General features: G+C 39.9%; 1 protein-coding gene across 3 annotated transcripts in view; it reads right to left on the bottom strand.

The window, feature by feature from the left end:
• Positions 1 to 7,069: 7,069 nt before the first annotated feature.
• The window catches only part of stpg4 (sperm-tail PG-rich repeat containing 4), a 36,263-nt gene continuing 16,908 nt past the window's right edge, over positions 7,070 to 26,424 (bottom strand). For all 3 annotated transcript variants that reach the window (XM_062971024.1, XM_062971031.1, XM_062971027.1), the window contains 4 exons: positions 19,025 to 19,089; positions 17,602 to 17,650; positions 8,529 to 8,633; positions 7,070 to 7,843 (listed from right to left, as the gene is read on the bottom strand). In XM_062971024.1, coding sequence (XP_062827094.1) covers positions 7,727 to 7,843; positions 8,529 to 8,633; positions 17,602 to 17,650; positions 19,025 to 19,089 — 336 coding nt within the window. In that variant the 3' untranslated portion in view covers positions 7,070 to 7,726. The remainder of the gene's footprint in view (positions 7,844 to 8,528; positions 8,634 to 17,601; positions 17,651 to 19,024; positions 19,090 to 26,424) is intronic.

Raw genomic sequence — 26,424 nt, 5'->3', positions numbered from 1 at the left:
CATGGCTGCAGGGCAGAAGCAGCACTCATTCATACACCGGAGGGAGGGAAAGTGCTTGCTTTCTTTGCCTCCCTCCCTCCCTGCCTGCCTTGCCTTTCCTTGCCTGTCCCCCAGCTGCGGCTTGAAGAACCTTCTGTGGCTGCTGCTGCGCTGCCGTTTCTTCCTTCCTTCCGTCTCCCTCCTGGCCATGCTCCCTTGCTTCCCAGAGGCTTCTGACTGGCTCCTGGAGCCAGGGCAAGGGAGGGTGGGAGGAAGGGAAGAGGGCTTTCATCCTGCTGCTTTTGCTCCTTAAAGGTACAGGACGCATTGGGATTCTCCTCTCATCTTCCTATCCTATGCCATGAAACTGATTATTTTATACTATTATTCTATTGCCATATTATTATCATCATATTCTGTTACTATTATTATATCCCATTATTATATATCCTATTAATATATTTTAAATCATTATATTATATTTTTCTATTATTATTATATCATTATATTATTATTCTATTATTATTCTATTATATTTTCATATTATTATATTATTATTCTGTTATTATTAAATTCCATTTTATATTACCTATTAATATATTTTATATCATTATATTCTATACTATTATTCTATTATATTATCATATTATTTTATTATTATTAGCATATTCTGTTATTATTATTATATTCCATTTTATATTATCCTATTAATATATTTTATATCATTCTATTCCATTCTATTATTCTATTATATTATCCTATTATTATTATATTATTATGCTATTCTGTTATTATATCCCATTATTATATTATCCTATTAATACCATATTATTATCATTTTCTGTTATTATTATAGCCTATATTATATTATCTCATTAATATATTGTATATCATTATATTATTATTATATTATCATATTATTATTATAGTATATTATATTATTCATCATTCATGACTACATTGAAACTAGAATTGAGAGAAATCAGCGTGGAAACCTTGTGAAACTTAAATTGCAAGAGGTACCATAGATTGTTGTACATGTAAATAATGGTAGTAACAAGAAATTCTTGATAGGATTCATAGTTTGTCCGGTTATGCTGGTTTGTGATGACAACTACTTTACAGTATATAAAAAATGTTCATTTTGTTGTTCAACAATAAATGTGAGCTCTTCTTCATGGAAAAATAAGACATCCCCTGAAAATAAGACCTAGTGCATCTTTGGGAGCAAAAATTAATATAAGACCCTGTCTTATTTTCGGGGAAACAGGGTAGTAGATCAATAGGTACAGCTCCTGTGGGAAGGTAATGTGCTCCATGCAGTCATGCTGGCCACATGACCTTGGAGGTGTCTATGGACAAAGCCAGCTTTTCGGCTTAGAAATGGAAATGAGTACCAACCTCCAGAACTGGACACGATTAAACTTAATGTCAGGGGGAAACCTTTACTTTTATATTTAGCTTGCCGCTGACTATTGCTCCTTATGCTATTAGGAATATGGGTTCTGGAAAGTCTTCCTATTCTGGATCTTGAGGGCTCCTAGGACATTACTATATCATGCGTAGGAAGTCCATTCTCATTTTTTTGACCAGAAGAACTACACAATTTTGAGAGTTGAGTCGTTCTTGTAAAGAGTCTGCCATTTCATGCTTTCATTCCTACGCCATTTCACAGTTATACAGTAAAGTAGTTCCAGGTTGCTGTGCACACAATGATCTCTCTGTGCCTTCCATCATAATAAATATGGATAATAATGTATTTCAAACCCCAGACTGATACACATTAGTGTATGCTGCCATGAGGTGATGTAGTTATCAGTACCAAACCTGTTTTGTGGTGTTAGGGCCATAACGACAAAACTCTGAAGGTTCTAATTGGTGACAATGTTTGTTCATTTGAATCCAATGCATCACATCACAATTAGAGGTGTGCCTCCCCGTTCCGAAGGAAACCCTTGCTAACAAATTAGTTCTATTTGCGTGCGTGTGAATGTAGCTGTAACTTTTCCAAAAATATTTCAGTATATCCCCTATGGAAGGAATGCTTATACAACTAATGAGAAACCAGAATAGCCTCAAGAAAGAACTGTGAAATTATGCAGTTAAATACAAAAAAAAGGGAGCAAATGGGTCAAAAGAGGGAAGTGATAGCAGTGTAGCTGGAGATCTTCTTCATCTGCTTGCAGAAACAGCTTGGAAACAGGGAAGTGAGCACAAAAAAAGTTATACCCACAATACACACATAACGCTATGTGGATTTACCCAATGTCACGGCAGCGGTGATAGTAGTTACTAGTTACTAATCGTACCACTGTCAATGCATTTTAAGAACCTATTCATGGGTTTCCTTTGTGAATTAAAAGGTTTGGTCAAACAAGGGGAAACTGGAATGCTACTACAAATATTTTAAAAACATCTAAAACCTATTACATTTTCTGATTTCTCAAGGTCACTCAGCATTTAATTGGAAATGAGATTTTACTGCCCTTTCAACATGCCACCGATTAGATTTCTGTTGTGGGTCTCCAAGTTGTTTCTGACTTACAATGACCTCAAGGCAAATCTATCACTGGTTTTTCTTGGCAAGATTTGCTCAGAGGGGTTTGCCTTTTTCTTCCTTTAAAACGGAGAGAAACTTGCGCAAGGTCAACCAGTGAGTTTCTATGGCTAAACAGAGTCTAGCACTCAGACCGCTCCACCAAACTGGCACTCCACCAATAAGATATTGCGCTGGGTTTCTGGCTGCCTGCCATCAGGTGATGGTAAGATTAATCTGCACCTGGCCAGCTTCTCTTTTACTTAATGTTATTTTTCAGTTGCCTTGCTCTTGATATTCAGGTGGGTGAATGCCCAAAACAAGCTTCATTATATGCTAATTAACTCTATGAAGGATTCAAGGTCTTGGAGCTTGGAAAACATAAATACAGTATAGCATTCAGTCTATAAACATAGTTAAGATTAATTGCAACATATACAACTTCAGACATCAAAACTAGCTGTGGGTAATCTTAAATGCAAACAAAAGGAGGAGGAAACATACAAGTACTAGGTTTGTGAAGGCCCAATAGCTTAACTCCATACAATAGATACAGAGGGAGCACCAGAAAATATTATGGCAAGGGTGAGCAACCATGTTGGGGCCAGGACCAATTCTCCTGCCTTCTCTCATTTGGAGCAACAGGTAAGGTCAAATACCTCTGTTTTCCTCTTCAGATCCTATCAAAATGCTGAAATATGCTTCCTGTAACCTTTTTGAAAGGGCTTCAGAAAAAAAAGAATATACTTGGGGAGTAGTATGGGGTTATGAGGTATTTGTGGAGTGGAGCATTTTTGCATGCTTTCATGTGTTTGGGAAGCTTTCTGTGTAGTTTTGGAAAAAGAATTGTCTCAAAATCCCTCGACAATACCCAAAGCAGGGCAGAGCCAGTTTAAATTTTTGAAGACTAAACAAAAAAAGATACTCACCAAATGTAGCTGCACAACATGAAGAAAGCCTTCCTTCAATTTGATGTGTGTCCAGGGATTTTGGCTAGAGGGGACCTAGGCCCCATCTACACTGCCATATAATGCAGTTACTATACGGTCAAAGCATGTAGACTCATATAATGCAGATTAACTGTATTGAACGGCATTGTATTACATTACACTGACCAGTTTCAAACTGCATTATATGGCAGTATAGATGGGCCCCTGGTCTCTGGAGTAGCAGAGTTCCTCAGTATGAGTACGGATTGTATGTTTGCCCACCAAGATGGAACTCGTGCAGAATGTAGAGGCTGCTAAAAAGAAAGTAAAATCATCCCTGGATGCATTTTGGAACAAATCCACAAGCAGTCTCTGTGAGGTTCAAAATGTTTTTGCTCAATTATGCAAGATTTGTCTGACCTGGTTGATTCTTTGCACATGCGCACATTGTTACTTTTGATGAAATGTGCCCAACTCTTCCTTTGTGGTTTAAGAACCTAATTCTATTCTTTTTGTTCTGTTCCATCTTCTGGTACTAATGTTTCTATCAAAAAAGTAATGCTCAGGAACACATCTGCTTTGTTAACTGCGTTGTTTGTTTATCACATATGAAGATTCTTGCCTCCTTCCTTCAAGAAAGCCACAAGAACAACACACAGTCACAGCTGGATGGCATTGCACTTTGGTGACAGGACACCCTGCCTTGGCAATTTGGCTCAGGTCATATCATTTTTTTTTAAAAAAAAAAAGCCAGTTGGCTTGACAGGAGTGCAAGAAAACGATCAGAGAGCAAATATTTGGGAGTCAGGAGGACCTCATGACACTGACATTTTAAAAGCGGGAGAGGGAAGAAGCAGAGGGAATCATCTATTCATTTCCTACAGTCTTTCCCCATCTTCTGGGATGACTGATCATCCTATTTCCTTTCCATCTTATGATTTCTGGGAATTGAAGGCCAAAACATCTGGGGGCCCACAGGTTGAGAACCACTGATTTAGATGAAGAGAAGACTACGTGGGATGAAGTCATCAGTAACGGTTTTGCATAAATGACCTGACTTGTCAGATGCTGATATTCTACCACATTGCTGACAGCCCTATGTCTTCTCTCAAAGGACCTCAAAATCTGTCTATAAATGTTACTGCATACTGGGAAAGAGACTATCACTGGAAAGCGTCCAGTGAAAGCAGACTTTTATCATTTCTAGCTGGAATCCTGTTGAGGTCTTATATCTTTGCAAGTGGACTTACGTCTTTGTGAATTAGACTGTGCCTCTTTGTGCTATTCGTGTCTGGTAGAGGATACACCACTGTGTGTAAAAGCTGGTATTGTGTTCAATGCACATCATTGTCCTATATGCATCGTGAAAAGTGCACCAATTCACATCAGCCTCAATGTGCACTAGGCATTCTTGCCAGTTTCCTGTCACACAGCTTTTCAATTAGATAAAGGGGTTTCTTAACTGTTTGAAAGAGAAGCCTCCGGTGGCCTAGGGGATAAAAGCCTTGGACTTGAAGGTTGGGTTGCTGACCTGAAGGCTGCCAGGTTCAAATCCCACCCGGGGAGAGCGCAGATGAGCTCCCTCTATCAGCTCCAGCTCCATGTGGGGACATGAGAGAAGCCTCCCACAAGGATGGTAAAACATCAAAACATCCAGGCGTTCCCTGGGCAACGTCCTTGCAGATGGCCAATTCTCTCACTCCAGAAGCAACTCCGGTTGCTCCTGACACACACACACACAAAAACTGTTTGAAAACAATTCACTAACATTATACAGCACACCTTGTCTTGTTCTTAACAATTTTCTGACTTAAAAGCCTTTGTGAATGAAAAGGTTTTAGCCTGCATTTGGAAAGACAACAGAAATGGGATCATCTTGCAACGGTGGTGGGGCTAAGAGAAAGGCCTCTCCTGATGATTTCAGAGCCCAGGCTAGCTCATACAGGGAAATACAATATGCCAAGCAGCCTGGCACTGAGCCATTTAGGGCTTAGTTCATAGCCAGCACTTTTAATTGTGCCCAGTAATGTACTGGCATCCCATGAAGCTGTTGCAACAGTGGGGTTGTATGCTTCCTGTAGCCAGCCCCAATCTGATGGTAGCTCTTTGGACCAGTCAAAGTTTGCAAAACTTTACCTCACAACCTCTGAGGATGCCTGCTATAGATGTGGGCGAAATGTCAAGAGAGAATACTTCTGGAACATGGCCATACAGCCCGGAATACATACAACAACCCTGTGATCCCGGCCATGAAAGCCTTCGACAACACTTTGCAAAAACTCCTTAAAGACGGCTCGAAGTAGAGCACATTACAATAACCCAAATGGGTTGTAATTAAGGCATATCCCTGTGTCTTCAGGGCGAGTGTGTAACCCTATCCAGCACAAACTGAATCCCTGTTCTCTGATCTGCCCTCTGACACCTCTGTCCTGCCTGGATGAAGCTTCAGCCTAAGTCTGGCCCCATCCCAGCCCTCTTTAAGAGCCAGCACTTCAGAGGAATAGACTTGGTTAGGGAAGCCACAGCCCTGAATCTGAAACATCTGAGCCTGTTGAGAATCGGGTGAATTGGAGGTCTCTGAATCACAGTGGCGCTCTAAATTGAAATTGCCCTCAAGTCAGTGAACAATGACAGAGCACTACTCCTGTTGCCAGGTAGCCAAGCAGCAGCTTCTCCAACCCCCTCCAGGACACGCATATCAACACTTGATACCAACACCGCAGGAGAGCAGATGACTTTCTGAACTTTGATCCTTGCTTTCAAGCTAATGAAATTCAGCTGCACTTCTGAAAACGGAGCTGCAGTTGAGATTACGTGGACTGGAAATCAAATGGTTATAAAACATAGTGAAGTGCTGCACCTATTTTTTTTCAAAGTCTTGTCCTCAAGATCCCTTTCGATAATGATCTGTTGACCTGAGAGACTTTGGCTCATTTATCAATGAGTTGCTTCCTGCTGAATTTCTTGGCTGACAGAAGTTCTCTGTGAGCAGGACAACCTTGAACAGAAATGTATTTCCTAGAGCAATTTTACCATTGTGAAATCGAGGACCAGAATCCTCTTGGTAATTTGTGCTGCCATGAACAGATGTTATGCAAATATAAACATTTCTTCCAGTGTGTTGTCGAAGGCTTTCATGGCCGGGATCACAGGGTTGTTGTATGTCTTTTGGGCTGTGTGGCCATGTTCCAGAAGAATTCTCTCCTGATGTTTCGCCCACATCTATGGTAGGCATCCTCAGAGGCCTCTGAGGATGCCTGCCATAGATGTGGGCGAAACGTCAGGAGAGAATTCTTCTGGAACATGGCCACACAGCCCAAAAGACATACAACAACCCTATTTCTTCCAGTGTTGCTTAAGGAAGTATACAGTATAGGTTGAACATCCCTTATCTAGAATTCCAAAATCCAAAAGTTCCAAAAGTATCCACATGATTATTGGAATCGGACACCTTTGCTTTCCAGTGGTTTGATGCACATAAATGTTGTTTCATGCACAAAATTATTGTGTATAAAATTATCCTTTACTTAATGGAAATTATAAATATTTTCTTTAAAAAAATAGGAGGGAAACAATGAAGCAAAACAAATGATTTTCATTAAAAAGACCAAGAACATTCTTACAATTTTTTTCTGTAATTGCTATTTTAATAAAACACTGCCTTTTGCAGTCATGCCATTGCTTATCTAAAAGGTGCCTCCTCTGAATTGGTATAAAATAGTTTTAAATGTTGGAAATTCTGAAAAGAGGGGATGGCAGTGCAAGAGTGGCCCCCCGATTTTGTGCCTCTGAAATGAAACAAGTTCCTTGCAGGTCAAATGCATGGTTCAGGCGGACTGAAAACAGAAAGGTGTGATATTATAAAAACACTACCAGCAAATAATCCCTTTTTCTGAATTTGGGAAAGGATGTAAAAATTTTACCCTCTTCAATTATTTTGCAACGAGTATATTTTGTCTTTTTATAATGCAAAGCATGTATCCATTCAAGGTTATTTTCTGTAAAACTATGTTCAGTTGAATTCAGACTAAATTGCACTCAATCCAGCAACAGCCAAACCTATTTAGTCGTGGTTAGCAACAGCAACAGTCTAGGATGTTTGAAACAGTCTGGGAATGAAGCCTAACCACAGAACTGGGGGAATGCAGCGGTATTGATATGACATCAGGGACAGAAGAACAAAAGGTGGACAGATCAGTTTGGATGAATTAAAATAGGAGATTCCATCGAGTAAAGCAGTGGGTGTTTGCCTTTCTTTCATACTCAATGTCCATAGCACGTGCTAAATGTCTTGAATATTACTAAAGAAGATGGTGTGCTCCCGACCCAAACTAGCAATGGTTCTGGGCTGTTTGGGAGACTGCTTTGTAGGCCAATATGTTCCTGGTCCAGGTATTTTCTGCAGAGAAAGGGAAAGAAAGAAGGCAATCAATTAAATGAAGGCAGGCTTTACATAAAACAAAACCATAGAGACAGAAAGCAAAGCTAGAGTCACACTAAGCATTATTTTCAGATTTATTTGTTCAAGGAGGGGGGCCAGGCATCATTAGGTTTATTCTGGGAATTGACTGCATTTTAACTCATTCCTCCTCCATCCCTAAAGTAAGTCCTATATTCCAAAGTATACACTTTCCCTACAAGGGAGATGAAAAAATGGTGGGCATGAATTTGGTATATTGGTCTATCTTTGCTGCTTTTCTTGGTCTATCTAAAAGGCAACATATGTTTTTTTTTCTTTTGTTCATTTTGCTTTATTAATGGAAACAACAACAATATTTATTACAGTCCATAGACCCATGAGTGGACAAACAGTCGTTAATAAATTATCCCATCTCATGATTAATGGAAACTTAAAATCCAGAGTCTAGACCTAAAATATCTCTGAGGTTGAAAGGTCCTTACAATATCCTTCTATATCATTGCAGTTCTATTCCATAACTTGTGGTATAGGCTTTGTTACACTTAGGGCGAGAATTCTGTGAATTGCAGTCTAAAACATAACTTTTGCAAGCTTAGGTCATGCCCTGAACTGCCAAGTACTGGAAACAAACCTTGGGTTGGCATATTACCCAAGTGATACTCACAGTATGAGCTGGCAACAGACGTGGGACCTTTGATATGAAACATGACCGTATAGCTGTAGGTGGATTATCTTTTATTTCATATTCACCTGGGCCTGGACCTTCTTTCTGAAATGTAATAAAAAGTTTAATCTTCTAGACCTCTACACAAATGTGAACAAGATCATTCTCCCTGTTTTCGCACACTGATAAAATGGAGTCCCATGGAAGTCATCCAATGACACATGGCCACTTCTGATGGCCACCCATAGGAATCAGCCTTGCCAGCATGTTAAAACAGAGAGAAGACTCCATTCTCAGGAGTTGGGTGTTATCCATCCCTTGCCAGGGGAGAACATAGTAAGACAGTTTCCCAGCTCTTCCCAACACTTTTCCCCGCTTCCCTCCTGTCCAGCTGATGAAGTCCCTAGGTAAGGTAAAGGTTTCCCCTGACGTTAAGTCCAGTCATGTCTGACTCTGGGGGTTGGTGCTCATCTCCATTTCTAAGCCGAAGAGCTGGCGTTGTCCATAGACACCTCCAAGGTCATGTGGCCGGCATGACTGCATGGAGCGCCGTCACCTTCCCGCCAGAGCAGTACCTATTGATCTACTCACGTTGGCATGTTTTCAAACTGCTAGGTTGGCAGAAGCTGGAGCTAACAGCGGGCGCTCACTTCGCTCCTAGGATTTGAACCTGCGACCTTTCGGTCTGCAAGTTCAGCAGCTCAGTGCTTTAACACACTTCGCCACTGGGTCCCTAGTCTTATTATAATCAAACGGATCCCAAATTTGTAAAACTGCCATTTACATGGAGGTTCACTTTCTAGCCAATCTCCTAGTAATATATCTTGGGAATTGCACTGGGTGACACCATCAGAGGAGTGACACTGAAAGGACTATCTATACAATCTTTCTGCATTGTTTAAGCAGAATTGTTTTTATTTCTTTAAAGAATATCCCTGTAGTTACGTCGATAGAACCACAAAAACATTTTTGTAATCCCATCTTACATGTACTGTGTCAATATACCTTTAAGGCTAAAACTCTATGCTGATTTACTTTTTGAACCTTCGAATTCTCATGCGCTTTGGTCAGAGCTATTATCCACTTAAAATGATGCTTCAAATCACATGGTTTCACCTGCAAGCATACTCGATTGTTCTTGTTGTGGCTCTTTTTTGTTTGTTTTTCTGCAATCACTGATTTAGTCTCACGCTATCCTGCTTTGGTCAGACCTCACCTGGAATAAGGCACCACAATTCGAGAAGGATAATGACAAGCTGGAAGGTGTCCAGAGAAGGGCAACCAAAGTAGTCAAAGGTCTGGAAATCAAGCCCTGTGAGGAGCAGCTTACGGAGCTGGGGATGTTTAGCTTGGAGAAAATAAGGATGAGAGGGAACATGATACTCATGTTTAAATATTGGAAAGGATGTCACATCGAGGAGGGGAGAAGCTTGTTTTCTGCTGCTCTTGAGACTCTGATATGGAGTAATCAGATTCGAATTGCAGGAAAGGAGATTCCACCTAAATATTAGGATGAACTTCCTGACAGTAAGAGCTATTTGACAGTGGAATGTGTTCTGCCTGAGAGTTGGTGGAGTCTCCTTCTCTGGAGGTTTTTAAGCAGAGGTTGTATGGCCATCTGTTTGGGAGTGCTTTTAATATATTTTCCTGCATGGCAGGGTGTTTGACTGGATAGCACTTGGAAATACAGTAGAGTCTCACTTATCCAAGCTAAATGGGCCGGCAGAAGCTTGGATAAGTGAATATGTTGGATAATAAGGAGGGATTAAGAAAAAGCCTATTAAACATCAAATTAGGTTATGATTTTACAAATTAAGCACCAAAACATCATGTTTTACAACAAATTTTACAGAAAAAGCAGTTCAATACGCAGTGATGTTATGCTGTAATTACTGTATTTACAAATTTAGCACCAAAATATCACGATATATTGAAAACATTGACTACAAAAATGGCTTGGATAATCCAGAAACTTGGATAAGCGAGGCTTGGATAAGTGAGACTCTACTGTATTATACTTTAATACATGAAGCACTCGGGACATTCCCAGGATCTCTGTAGTTGAAACACTAAAGACTTTATTTAATTGTGCCAAGTAAATGTCATCTCAGGCATAAGGATGGTACAGATCCCTATGTACCATGTGAGTTCCATCATAAGGCCTGGAAAATACATACCCTCCAACTGTCCCAATTGAGTAGGGACAGTCTTAATTAATTATCATCCTACTTTTTCAGCTGCTTTTAAAATTTCTGCCTTTTTCTGTTCCGCTCCACCTTTCCCTCTTTTCCCACAACTTACTGCAACTGCTGCAAATGGTGCTTAAAATGCAATAGTAGTTTGCATTTAGTTAACTCAACAGAGGGTAGAGGAGAGGAGGAGACAGAGCCTTGCCCTTCCCAGTAGGCTCAGGCAGAAGCAAACCATTGCAGCCTCTCTTAGCTTACACATTCTTCCTCATTCATAACTTTTGCCATCTTAACTACACTCTAATGCTGGAGGGCATGCGACTGTGAAAATATAGCTGGGTCAAATGGTATCCCTTATATAAAATGGCAAAATCAGGGCTTGTATCCATGGATGACTGAATCCATGGATACAAAATCCATGGATATGGAAGGCTGACTGTATCTCTTTTCACCAATCAGATCAACACCAATCAAGTCTGATCGGTTTGCATGACCAAAATGTAATTACAGGATATCGGCTTTATCTTGCAAAAACAAACAAACAAACCTTTTAATATATGAGTAAAAGATACAGATTATGTACTGTTTTATTGCTCTGTAATAAAATCACTTACACCAATCCATCTACTTTCAATCACTTGCAGACACAAGTGGAACCAACTTTTCAAGTAACATTTCAATGTTATTGTTATAAACCCAAGAAAAATTCATCTTTTTATATTCGGTAGATAGGCTGCACTCGATTTTTTCTTGTGTTGGTGTGTTAGCACCTGTCAGATTCTTTTCTGAGCATCAAAACAATAATTTTTAACACATTTGGAATTGTGACATCTCTTGTGAGAGAGAGCGTGTGCCTCATTTTCTTAACCCTGAAGCAATTCTGATTTGTTTTGTCAAGACGAGAGAAAAAATATGGAGGTTGGGCTATATACAGAGATCTTGAAAATTTCCACTTTTTAGACAAAATATAGTGATATTTCTTTAGAACAACAAAGCAGATGAAACAATATGTCAGCATTTAACTGAAATGGGGCCTTCTTGACAAGCCACATAAATTGCATTTGTGCTACAATTCCATCAGAAATACAGAATGCAAGAAATAGCGAGGAGGAGGAGGAGGAATATTTTGCAGGACTATAAATATGGTATGAATCCCATATTTGCAATGGATGTTTCCAGACTTTGTGTGGATACACAAAATCATGGATAATATTGAACCCTATTGAAATGAAGGCCTTCTTACCTTAGAATACCATACTCATATTGGTAAACTTAGAAAAATGCCTAGAGGAAGTAGATTAATGAAACCACAGGCACTGGTCCCACAAATATTTGTGTGTGGTGGGGAAGTTGACATGTAAAAATATGAAACAATATATATGATTAAATAAATTATCCAGCTGGCCCACAAAACAAATGAAGGAAGGTTAGACTGAATCCATGGCTTAAATTCAGTTGTTAGCCTCAACTGGATTGGATCCAACAAGTAATGAGAAAACTGAAAGTTCAGCTTCAGCTGCTGCATTTCATATCCTTCTCTTATCTGACTTTGAGCATTATAATTTGTGTTTGGTGCAACATTATGTTGCAAGCCTCCTTGGGTCCCGTTTTTTGACGAAAGATGAGTTGTAGTGTGTGTGTGTAAATAAATGAATCAATGTCTGTTCTGTGTCCCTTTATGCCTTTTGCCTAAGACAGCTGCCAATACATCTCTGAAAAGCACAATCCCAGACCAACAAACAAGTGGCAATGTATTGGAGATGAATAAGGGAGTGCAAAAGGGAGTGCAAAACCTATCCTCAAAGACACAAAAAAGTGGCAGTGATCTCTCCAACTGCAAAGCACACAATGTGGCTTGGCTGGCGATTCTGCTCTGATTCAGGCAAATGTTAAGATGTGGGTTACAGCTAGTGTGTCGCCAAATATTAGACAGCAGCTGTATCAATAACTCATTTAAGGAGGTGTTGTTTACATGCAATGCCTCTTCTGTCACAGAGGGCCACCTGGCTCAGGGGCGTTAATGAGATCCTCAAGGATTTTCAAATAAAAGGTTGACATCTATTTAAAAGCCAGATAATGTCCCCAGTGAATTTGTGTTACGCAGAATCCCTTTCCTCTTCTTTCCAAAGAAACACTGATCTACCATTGCAAGGATTTCTTCCAAGGAGACAAGAGTATCTAAGGTCGTTTCTACACAAGAGTTTCTACACAGCCAGATAATCCAAATATCAAAGCAGATAATCCACATTATCTCCTTTGAACTGGATTATATCAGTCTACACTATCCTGTAATCCATCTCAAAGCAGATAATTTGGATTTTATATAACAATGAAGGGTCTTATTTAAGTTAAAATCCTCCTCTGTGTTTGATCAAAGATTCTACATGGTTAACATCTAAATACTAACAAATGTTTTGAAAGACTAGAGGCATTTTTATCCTAAACAACAATTAAGGAGCAAAACTGAATTGACTTGAACAGCAAAACAAAAAAGCCACATGAGCATAAATTTCTGAGAGACAAGAAGCAGTAAAACAAAACGTAATAACCTCTACAGGTAAAAGAAATACAGAACTTATTAGATCAGATGAGGAAATGCAAGGACAATGTAATAAGAAATATCCTTTCAGAGCTTTGCATTTTAACTTGCACACAACATGGTTAATGGCCACATTGACTTGGAGATTCAGGGAAATGTACAGGTTGAGTATCATTTATCTGGAATTGTGAAATTAAAAATACTTCAAAACCCAAAATTGTCAACATGGATGGCTAAGGTAGTGACATCTTTGCTTTCTGGTTGTTCAATAAAAACAAACTAGAATGCACAAAATTACTATTTAAAATAGCATTGTGTACAAAATTATCTACAAGCTATATGTCTGAAGTGTATATGAAGCATATATTATTTTCATGTTTAGACTTATGCTCCAGCTCTGAGATATTTCATTATGTATATGCAAGCATTCCAAAATCTGGGAAGAAAAATCTGAAATCCAAAGCACTTCTGGTCCCAAGCATTTGAGATAGGGATTCTCAACCTGTAACTCCTTATGTTTTTCAGAATTGTGCCCAATCACATTTTAAAACCCTCTTGAAAGTGGCCAGCAGCAGAACTGGGAAAAGATACTGTTTCGGATTACAGTTCTCAAAACCACTTTCTATTTGGGGATTCTCAGAGTTTTAGTCTAGAGCAGTAGCTTTCCTAGACTCTTCTGTATTTCAGTAAAAAAAAATCCAAGAGAATAAGTATTTCCTCCTGGAAAACCTTTCATTTATGCTATTTTCACCATTTAAACATACAAATCCTTGGTCATATAAAATAGCCATATGGTTTTTAGCCAGACAAACGTCTTCAGATGATGTTGGACTTCAGCTTCCAGGTGACCCAGACAACATGGCCAACGGTGAAAGATTTTGGAAGTTGAAACCCTACAATATCTGGAAACTCCTTGGTTGAGAAACTGTGCTTTGATTTAACAGACAAGCATAGATCAGTGTTTGACACTGATCCTTGACACTGACTCCATTTACCACAAAATGTGTAGGTGGTAAAATTTTGATATACAGTGTTAGTATACCAGTGGATTGCTGAAATTGTATGAAACATCTGGAGAGAACACCTGGCATCTAAAATTATAATGAGGCTGCCTTTTATATCAGGTCAGACTGTCTGTCCTGTCTTGTCTACTGTTGTCTTCTCTGATCAGTCACTGCTCACTAAGGCCCCATCTACACTGCCATATAATCCAGTTTCTGAATCCAAATTATCTGCTTTGAACTGGATTATATGGCAGTGTAAATTCATATAATCTAGTTCAAAGCAGATCATTTGGATTCAAAAACTGAATAATATAACAGTGTAGATCCAGCCTAAGACCTCATGATAAGGTCTTGCCCATAGTGTGGGTGGGTGTGCATTCAAGTCGCCTATTGATTTATGGCAACCTCATGGATTTCATTGGGTTTCTTTAGACAGGGAATATTCAGAAATGGCTTGGTGAATTCCTTTTTCTGAAATACAGCCTACAAGGTTAGAAAACAGTAAGCTTGACGCCTTAGCTTACTGTACCCTGTGATCAAGAGTGGTGTGCAATCTCACCAGGATTACAGTGTTTAGACATTGTTAACTGCCTAAACACTGTAATCCTGTGATTGTGTGAGCCTTCAGGTTTCCGGTTGATTTAACACAATCCCATGAATTTTATAGGGTTTCCTTAGGCAAGGAATACTAAAACATAGTTTTACCAGTTCCCTTTTCTGAATTATAGCCTCTAACACCCGGTTGGTGGTCTCCCATCAACGTATTAAACAGACTTAAACATCTTCCTAAAAATACATAGGCTTAAAGATTAACAGGCTCTAAGAGAGAAAACAAATACAGCTATTCCTCCATATCTGCAAATTTGATTATTCACAGAGTTGATTAAAATCTTTCCTCTAGTTATTTCTAGGTCTTCTGTTGTGACTCTTTGCTATGGCCAACTTCCTCCAGCCTTCCTGGAGGACCTGGAGAGAATATCACTTTCACTGAGGTCTTGTGAAGATGAAAGGCTGAGTGTATTTCATGGTCTCTTTCACATGCGAGTTTTGCTTAGATCCTAGGCCCTTCCACACAGTTGAATAAAATCCTACATTTTCTGCTTTGAACTGGAATATATGGATACAGATAACCCAGTTCAAAGCAAATATTGTGGGATTTTCTGTCTTGATGTTTTGGGGTATAGGGCTGTATGGAAGGGCCCTTAGAATCATAGAATTACAGAGTTGGAAGAGACTCTAAGGACCACCCAGTCCAACCTCATGCCATGCAGGAACACACAATCAAAACACTCCTCACAGATGACCATCTAGCCCAGGGGTCCCCAAACTAAGGCCCGGGGGCCACATGCAGCCCATCGAAGCCATTTATCCGGCCCCCACAGCACAAAGGCAGAAGGGGGTTGGGCTAAATGACCCAAGGGTTCTCCTCTTCTATTATTATTATTATTATTATTATTATTATTATTATTATTATTATTATTATTATTAACATTGAGGCTGGGAGGCCATCTGTCAGGGGTGCTTTGCTTGTGCTTTTGATGCACAAAGGCAGAAGAGGGTTGGACTAAATGGCCCAAGGGGTCTTTTCCAAACCTCTTTATTACTGTTGTTGTTGTTGTTGTTGTTATTATTAACATTGAGGCGGGGAGGCCATCTGTCAGGGGTGCTTTGCTTGTGCTTTTGGTGCACAAAGGCAGAAGGGGGTTGGACTCAATGGCCCAAAGAGTCTCTTCCAACCCTCTTTATTATTATTGCTTGGTGGCCAACTATAGTCCGGCCCTCCAATGGTCTGAAGGATCGTGAACTGGCCCCCTGTTTAAAAAGTTTGGGGACCCCTGATCTAGCCTCTTATTATTCAATCTCTTTTGTGCAACATTTGTGCTTGAGTGAGTATTCATATATGCATGTGTAGAGGGGAGCAGGAAAAGTTTCCACAGTTCTCAATATTTGTGATGTTCAAGGTGTTCTTGATAAACCTGACAGTGTTATAAACTGACAGCTTCAGCCAAGACTGATTTGTCTAAGGGGGAGCTTCATATGGCCTGGGCTTCTTTTTTTCCATACTTCCAGGTTCAAGTCATTTATCAAGATTATGATAGGAGTGACTCATAGGCTCTCCAGCTGATACACTTGCTTAATATTGATGACAAGATCTCGATGCTTCCTCATCACTTCTGCTCCTAAATCCAGGGCATTATTAACTGGAGGCACAGATGCATCAATAATGCCAGCGCATTCGTTCTTCATGTCCATTTCTGGACAATCACAATCAACACATCCATCAAGAGTGAAATGTATGACCCTCTAGTCTACATCATGTACATGGAATGCTAAAAACTCTTGGGAAGACAAAATTTCTAATATAGGTTCTCTTATTCCAGACACATTCTTGCTTTCCAAACTGTCTCAATGTGTTCGTTTTGAAATGCTGTGACAAGCATTTAGAATTTGTAAACACAAGACATTCATGAATTGATTCTACGGTTAGATCTACACTGCCATATACTGTGTATACTCAAGTATAGGCCAAGCTGAATATAAGCTGAGGCACCTAATTTTACCACAAAAAACTGGGAAAACTTATTGACTTGAGTATAAGACGAGGGTGGGAAATGCAACAGCTACTGGTAAATATCAAAAATAAAAATAGATACCAATAAAATTACATTAATTGAGGCATCAGTAGGTTAAATGTTTTTCAATATTTACATTTAAGATAAGACTGCCCAACTCTCATTATCTATATAGTTGAGTATAAGCCAGCCCAAATATAAGCCAGCCAGGACCCTTCACTCGTGTATAAGCCAAGGGAGGCTTTTTCAGCCCTTAAAAAGGGCCTAAAACTCAGTGTGTACTCGAGTATATATGGTAATGCAGTTCAAACTGCATTATTTCTCTATGTAGATCCTGCCTAAAATGGTCTTGTATGGATGGCAAGGGCTGGAATTGGAATGACACCATAACCTGGTAGATTCGCATTCTGGAGAAATCCCTGTGACAAGGATGCTGAGGATCGCCAATAGCCAAAAATTATTTGAATGGACACAACAGCAATAGAGTTAATGATAGTTTGCATTTCCTACTCTCCAATACTCCAAGCTGAAAATTGGAAAACATGACCAAGCAACATCAGGTGGTCAAGATGACAAAAATTGGTAATTAGGAAAAACAAACATTCCAGGAGAGGCTGTAGCTGTTTTCTTTTGCCTGAACCTACTGGATGATGGTATGATAAAAGGCTTGTCTCAAACCACCCTGGGAAGTTTAAATATTAAGCTTCAAATCTACAAAAAAGATGTCTTGAAACTTTTCCTTCACTCATTAATTAGTATGGTACTTACCGGGCCAAAAGTGGGAAACCTTTGTACTCCAGATCGAAACATGTAATTCCTAGATTTGCAGGGGAAATCATCAGAGAAAATGATAGCAAATGGAAAAGAAGGGATACATTTTCCAAATATAACATACCTTTCTGGCTGTTCAGTAAAATAACTTGATTCAACATGAAACTATTTATTTACGTTTATTATTAGTTATTCATCCTGTATACCCCTTTAGAAAAAATCATTTTCAATGTGAAGAAGGACCTTTTCCAACCTGATGCTACATAGTTTTTTTTCCCCCTTAGGCAAGGAATACTCAGAAGTAGTTTTGCCTGTCCTTTCCTCTGAAATCTAGCCTACAGCACATGGTGTTTCTTGGTGGTCTCCCATTCAAGTACCAAGCACAGACAAGTGCTCATGCCTTTAGATTATAACATAGGCCTGATATTATCCCAAATATCGTAACTAGCCAGCAAAAACTAATGGAGCCCCCGGTGGCGCAATGGATTAAACCCTTGTGCTGGCAGGACTACAGTCTGAAAGGTTGGTGGTTCGAATTGGAGGAGCAGGGGGAGCTCCCGCCTGTCAGCTCCAGCTTCCCATGCGGGGACATGAGAGAAGCCTCCCTCATGATGGTAAAACATCTGGGCGACCTCTGGGCAATGTCCTCGCAGGCAACCAATTCTCTCACACCAAAAGTGACTTGCAGTTTCTCAAGTTGCTTCTGACACTGAAAAAAAAAACTACAGTAGAGTCTCACTTATCCAAGCTAAACGGGCCGGCAGAAGCTTGGATAAGCGAATATCTTGGATAATAAGGAGGGATTAAGGAAAAGCCTATTAAACGTCAAATTAGGTTATTATTTTACAAATTAAGTGCCAAAACATCATGTTATACAACAAATTTGACAGAAAAAGTAGTTCAATACACAGTAATGTTATGTTGTAATTACTGTACGAATTTAGCACCAAAATATCATGATATATTGAAAACATTGACTACAAAAATGGCTTGGATAATCCAGAAGCTTGGATAAGCGAGACTCTTCTGTAATAATAAAGGAGGAGTAATGCAAGACACAGTTCAACAAGCATTGAAAAGAGCATTAATGCAACAAGGTATTTATTTATTTTATTTATTTATTACATCACTTCTACCCCGCCCTTCTCGCCCATCAGGGGACTCAGGGCGGCTTACAATATAAACATACACATCAAAAACCAGTTTACATCAGATTTTAAAATCCATCGAGATTAAAAATTACAATAAAATTAAGAGTATACATTAAAAATATGCATAATTATACATTTAAATATACAATTAAGGCGCTTTTCTTTGAACTCTCTGCATAACAAACGACTTTTTAAAAGTACATTTTGTAGTCCTGGGTTTTAATTTGTACACAAAGAGAAAAGGAAGAGTAAGAAATCTTTTTACTTACTTGACTGGGAAAGTGGGTACTGGAGGAGGAAAAAGGTCATACTGCCCAGGGTCTGTGTTTAAATTCTGTTGTGAATCAAAAGTTCATGATACAATGTAAATAAGTTGTTTAACTATATTAGGGATTGCTTAAAGTAGAAATGCTAAAATTCCTGAGCTGCCGAGCAACAGTTCCTGACAGAATACAAAATAACAGCAACTATAACTCCAACAATTCAGGATTCTGTTTCTACATTTATGACAGCAACATCATATTGCACTGAAATTTGAGAAGTGCTTTGTCTTTACATTAATTCTGACGACAATGTTGACTGGCAAAGAGGGAACCTGATAAATGGAGAAGAGAAAGGAATTCCAATGGAAAGTTGTCATGACTAATCCAGGGGAAATTGACATTATAAAATTCACGCAGATTAACATTAATGCAATGCACCGACTGCTTGTGAAGGTGCTGAGACTAATGGTAGGCATCTTGCAACATCTTTAACCTTCTCTGCCAAAGAATGCTGGAGCCTCATCATATATATTTTTTTTATTGTTGTTTTGTCATCTTATCCCACTCCCACCCTCCCACCCTCCCCTCCTTGTACATACACTTTATACAACAAACTACAGAAGTTACATTTGAAATATCAATCTCAATCTTAATTTTTCCACTCCACATCTTAGTACATTCTCTAAATAGTTCTTAACTGGTTCCCACATCCCCTTGATTATTGCAATATTTTCAATTTTATCTATATTATTCCATTTGCAATTTGTGATTTCTACATTTAACATATCAATTATATACTTATACCAATTCGTCAGAGTCCATTTTGTTTTATCTTTCCAACCGCTCACTAAAACAATTTGTGCACATGCTATTAATTTGTCAATCATTTTTTCTTTTTGTATATTCTTCACTTCTGTTATCCTTGCATGTAGTACATTCCTATTAACTATTACTATTTGTAGATTTAGCATTCTATTGATTTCTCCTTCAATCATTCTCCAGTATTCTTGCACCCGATCACACTCCCATATCATATGATTGAACACCCCTCTTTGTTCACAACCGTGCCAACACCTATCTTTCATCCCTGGTAAAAACCGTGAAAGTTGTGCAGGAGTTCTGTACCATTTTTGTAACATTTTCCTTCTTGCTTCCCTTAATACATTGTACTTTTCTTTTGCTATATTACTTATTTCCCTTTGTATATCTTCCCTCTCAATTTCCATGTCCATTCTCCATGTTTGGAAAATTTCCTCTACTATTTCTTCTTTTACCGTTATAATTTGTTCATACAGATCTCCTGCCACCTTCTTTTCCTCTCTCAAACATTTCCTAATCGCCTTCTCAAATGGACTGTCCTGTTCTCTAATTTTTTCTCTCAATCTAAAAATTTCCTGTCTTATAGCCCAGCTTTGAATCCAATTCCCTGATCCTATCCAATTCTGAATTTCTTTTTGTTCTACAGGGTCTCCATCTATTGTGTACAAATCCTCCACTAACCTTTTCCCTCTACTTTCAATTGATCTCAATGTTCTGCCTATAATTTCGTTGTTATTGTAATTAATTTGCCATATAGTTGCCATCTTATTCTCATTGCCTGGACTTAGCTTCTTCTTTCTTTTTTTCCACACTTTTATTGTTCCTTTAAAAGGTTCCTTAAATTCTGCTTCTTCTCTCCTACTCCATTCCCTAAATATTATTTCTTTTTCTTTAGTATTATTTATTATCTTCTCCATATTTGCCCATTTTTTTTTAGTATACTGTATTTCCAATAATCTTTGGATTTGAAACGCATCGTGATAGACTTCTAAACTTGGAATCCCCCAGCCTCCCTCTTCCTCTTTTGCATTTAACCATTTGTCCCTTATTCTGGGCCTTTTTCCTCCGACTGCCCATTTTCTTATTCTCCTGTCCCATGTCTTTAGTGTCTTCCTATCTACTGTGTTCGGTAATGTTTGAAATAAATATGTCAATTTTGGTATTATGAACATTTTTAGTGCCCTTATTCTGTCCACTCTTGTTAATGTTTTTCCTTCCCAATTCTTAAACTGTTTCTCTATTACCTTCCATTTTTGTTTATAATTCCCCTTGACTATACTCTTTGGGTTTTTATATATCCATACTCCTAAGTATTTCAGCTTCTTTAATCCTAATCTTAACCCTGATATTTTCCTAATCTCCAGTTGTTCCCTTGGTGGGGTATTAAGACATAGTATCTCTGACTTTTTAATATTAACGAATAGTCCTGATATATTTTTAAATTCTTCCAGTTTTTTAATAATATCTTTTACCATAATTAACGGTTGACTTGTAATAATCATTGCATCATCGGCAAAGAAATTAAGCCTTATTTCTTCCTTTTGTCCTCCTCCCTTTTCTATTTTGTACCCTGTCCAATTGGTGCTATTCCTGATACTTTCAGCTAGCATTTCTATCGCTATTACAAATAAAGTGGGGGATAATGGACAACCTTGTTTTGTACCATTTAAAATTGGTATCTCTCCTGTCCTTCCATTATTCACCCTTATTTTTGCTTTACAGTTGCTGTACAATTGTTGCAGCGTTTTGCAAAAGTTTTCCCCCATATTCAACTGTTGACATAATCTTAACAGATAATTGTGATTGACTTTATCAAATGCTTTGTAAACATCCAATTTGAGAATTCCCATTTTTTTCTTATTCGAATTTGCATGATTCATTGCAATTACTACATTTTTTATTGGATCCCCAATTTTTCTTCCCTTCACAAATCCATATTGATCCTCTTTGATTATTTTTGGCATTATTGTTTCCAATCTTTTTGCTAAAATTTTTGTAAATATTTTATAATCTTGATTGCATAGACTAATGGGTCTGTATGACCCTGGTTGTGTTAAATCTCTCCCCTTTTTGGGTATAGTTATAATTTCTGATACTTTCCATGTTAGGGGGACTTTTTGCTTAGTGTATATTTCATTGAACAATTCTGTTAGGTGTGGTGCCAACTCTTCCATAAATGCTTTATAATATTCTGCTGGAAATCCATCTGGCCCTGGTGACTTGCCTCCCTTTAACCCTTTAATTGCCCTTATTGTTTCCTCTTGCGTTATTGGTTGGTTTAATAACTCTCTGTCTTCCTCTGCAATTTTTTCTCTGATATTTAAGTTCCCTTGCATTACCCTCTCTTCCTTATATAGATTTTTATAATATTTTGCCATTATCTCCCTAATCTTACTTTGCTCCTCTTGTTCTTTCCCATTTTCGTCTTTCAATCTCTTTATCCATGTTTTTTCTTTTTTCTTTTTCAAATAGTAAGCCATCCTCTTCATTGATTTTATATTCCAACTTTGGGAATAGCTTTTAACGTATAGATATTTATTTATTATATTCCTTTCCTCAAATGCTTCTAATTGGTTTTTTTTCTCCTTTAGCTCTCTCCAAATCTGTCTATCCTTAGTCCTTCTATGTTTGTCTTGCAGGGTTTCTATTTCTTTTATTCTCTTATCCTGTTCATTCCTCCATCTTCTTCTAAGATTTACCTCTAAACTTATACAGTGACCCCTTATCACTGCCTTACTTGCATCCCAAATTATATCTTTAGTTACTTGTCCATTGTCATTGGTCTCAAAATACTTATTTATTTCTTTCCTAATTGTTTCATATTCTTCCTCTCTACTGTTTAAAACTGTGTTATATCTCCAGGTTCTTTCTTTTCTTTCTATTTCTAATTTTACTTTTACTCTTAATGGTGCATGATCCGATAAATGTATTGGAAGTGTTTTTGCTTCTAGAATCACTGATTGGTTTGTATTTTTCCCCAGAATATAATCTATTTTGCTATATGTGTCATGTCTTCCCGAGTAATATGTCCATCTATTATTCTCTGGTTCCCCTTCTAATAAATCATTCATGTTGTATTCCCTTATATTTAACTTTCTATTACTATTTTGCCTTGTTGTTACCAATTCCAGGTTATAATCTCCTGCACAATACACTTCTCCTTGTGCAAACTTATCAATTTCCCCAAATAGCTTTTTTAAATACTTTTTTTGATTTTTGTTTGGGGCATATATACACACTAAAGTGATTCTAATTTTTTCAATTTTCCCTTTAATCATTACCCATCTCCCATCTGAATCCCTTTTTACCATTTCCACTTGGAAGTCTATTGTATTTTTAATTAAAATTGCCACACCCCGTGCTCTATTTGAACCTCTCGATTCATACACCTGTCCCCAAATCCTATCATTAAATAATGGAGTATGGTCCTTTCTCTTATGACATTCTTGTAAAAGCAGAATGCCAACTTTATAATCCTTTACCATTTTCATAACTTTTGCCCTTCTTTGTGGAGTTGATAAACCATTAACATTATGAGACATTATTACTACTTCACCCATAACCAGGTATTATTTGCATTTACCCTCCTGTAGTTTCTTTCCCCTCTCTGCTTGTCTTCCCATCCTCCCCCATGCCCCCCAGAGTCCAGACCTCTCCCTCCTCCCATCAGAGGGAGACCTGAAAGAGTTTTCCCTTTGTTCTCTTCCATTCCCAGACTCCCTCCCACCGGTGACTGCGTTGCCATCCACTGCTCTCCCCTCCTGCATCATCTTTTACCCCTTTAACCCCATTTGTCCAAATTTCATTATTCCACAAATGTTAGGCTGTTCATTCTTAAGTCTCTGTACTAGATCTCGTTTCAATTCTTCTATTCTCCTCTCTAATTTTCTGTTTTTTAAGATCTCTTAATTGTTTTTCTATAGATTTAATTTGTTCTAAATCCAGGTCCTTCAAATTCCTTAAAGTTCTCTTTTCTTCCCTGTCCTTTGGATCTCCCATTGCAAATAGACTCTGAAGTAAGTCTGTCTCTGTTGGTCCGCCTCTCTCTGCAGTCTCCAGCTCCCTCGATGCTTCTTGTCCAGTCGGCTTGTCCTTGGTCTTATCTGATTCCTCCTCCAGACCGTCTGTTTCTTTTCCGTCTGTATCCAGTTTTAACTGTTTAAGCATTTTCCTCCCACTTTCCAAGTCGGAAGCTTTATATAATTTATTGTCTTTATATACAATTAGGGTGGCTGGAAAAGCCCAGGTATAACGTTGTCCTTTCCTTTCCAAAGTTCCTGTAATTTCCCTCATTTCTGCTCTCTTTCCCAATGTCTCTGAGGATAAATCCAGGAGTGGCCATACTTTACTGCCAGCCAAGGTCAGGTTCTTCATTTTCCTCAATTTTCGATAAACAATGTCCCTTTCAGCCTCCCTTGTGAACCGTATCAAAATATCCTTGGGTTTCCTGCCTCCTCTGAAAGCCCAATGTATCCTCTCGATTCCTTGCGATGGGACCTGAGCATTTGTTGCAAGCCACTCAGCTATAACTCCCTTCAGATTCTCCTTTATCTGAAGACTCTCTCCTGCTGCTCTCAAACGCAGATTGGCTCTTCGGGATCTGTCCTCGAGGTCAGCAACTTTATCTAGAAGTTTTCTATTAATGTCTCTCAGAGTGATTAATTCACCTTTTTGTCTTCTGATCTCCGCTGCTGCCTCCTTAAACTTTTCTTGGCATTCTTCCACTTTATTCTCTATCAGCCCGAGTTTGCTATTAATTTGTGTGATTTGCTCTCTTGTCTGCTCATTTCCCTGTCTTAAAATCTCCATGTTTAATTTAAGATGTTCCAATGTAGTTATAATTTTGTTCAATTTTTCTTCCTCCCCTTCCTTCTCCTTTCTGTCCGCCATACTCACAGTTGTCCGAACTTCTGTTTGGATTCTGAGATTTATGGCTTCAGTCACCTTTGATTGTGACCTCCCAGCCTTCTCTCTTTTCTCCTTTGATCCGGACTCCAGTTAAGGAGAGATTTATGACCCTTTATGGGCTTTTTGAGGCTTTAATTGCCTTTATAGTTAGGAGAGCAATTAGGCACGTCTACTCTGGAGCCTCATCAAACTAAAAATCCCTGGATTCCACAGCATTGAGCCAAGGCTCCTTCCACACAGCTGAATAAAATCTCACATTATCTGCTTTGAACTGGAATATATGGCTGTGTGGACTCAGATAACCCAGTTCAAAGCAGATATTGTGGGATTTTCAGCCTTCATATCCTGGGTTATATGACTGTGTGGAAGGGGCCCAAGGTAGTTAAAGCAGTGTCAAGTGGCATTAATTCTACAGTGCAGATGCAAACATTTGAGCTTTCTTGTTAGCAAATGATACAGTGAACACAGGGCCGGCCCCACTCATGCGGCAGCTGACGCCGCCGCCTCGGGCGCAGGCCCGGGGGGGCGCCGTCAGGCTGGGCGGGAGGCGGGGCACCGCCCTGACGGTGCCCCGCCTCCCGCCCAGTGCGCCCTGGCCCGTCTGGCCTGCTAGAAAAGGCCAGACGGGCGAGCGGGGGTAACGTGGGAGGCGGGGCCAGCTCTGACGCCGCCCCCCCCGCCCAGCGTGCCCTGGCCCCGCCTCCCACGTTGCGTGGGGCAGGGCCAAGGCACGCTGGGCGGGGGGGGGGGAGCGGCGTCAGAGCTGGCCCCGCCTCCCACGTTACCCCCGCTCGCCCGTCTGGCCTGCTACACAAGGCCAGACGGGCGAGCGGGGGTAACGTGGGAGGCGGGGCCAGCTCTGACGCCGCCCCCCCGCCCAGCGTGCCCTGGCCCCGCCTCCCACGTTGCGTGGGAGGCAGGGCCAAGGCACGCTGGGCGGGGGGGGGGGGAGCGGCGTCAGAGCTGGCCCCGCCTCCCACGTTACCCCCGCTCGCCCGTCTGGCCTGCTACACAAGGCCAGACGGGCGAGCGGGGGTAACGTGGGAGGCGGGGCCAGCTCTGACGCCGCCCCCCCGCCCAGCGTGCCCTGGCCCCGCCTCCCACGCTGCGTGGGAGGCGGGGCCAGGGCACGGGGGGCGGGGCCAACTCTGGCCCCGCCCCCTCACTATTCGCCCTGGCCCCGCCTCCCACGCAGCGTGGGAGGCGGGGCCAGGGCACGCTGGGCGGGGCCAGGGCGCCGGTGGCGGGGGCGCTTTTCAGCGCCCCCGCTTTACATCAAAAAATATCTCCGGCCGGCCCTGAGTGAACAGCATGCTGCACTTAGAGGCATGGGGCCCAATGAAAGTGTAAACCACAGCTATTTTTTTACCTGGGAGAATATCCCTCTAAGAATTTCTAAGCCCCCTTCCACACAGTTGTATAAAATCCACATTGAACTGGATTGTATGGCAGTGTGGACTCAGATAACCCAGTTCAAAGCAGATATTGTGGATTATCTACCTTGATATTCTGGGTTACATGGCTGTGTCGAAGGGCCCTAAGTCTCCTATCATAACTCTATGGTCAACTTTTGCTGGAAACTGACCACAAAATTGCATTAGAGGACCTAGAGAGTGCCTGAGAGATGTTTTCTCTAGAAATCTCTAGGGGCCCTTCTACACAGCCCTATATCTCAGAAT

This window comes from Anolis carolinensis, chromosome 1 (genome assembly GCF_035594765.1).
Source record: "Anolis carolinensis isolate JA03-04 chromosome 1, rAnoCar3.1.pri, whole genome shotgun sequence".
In the NCBI taxonomy this organism is placed as follows: Eukaryota; Metazoa; Chordata; class Lepidosauria; order Squamata; family Dactyloidae; genus Anolis; species Anolis carolinensis.
Note: the sequence above shows the minus strand (reverse complement) of the source record. Positions and strands in the feature narration are given on the sequence as shown.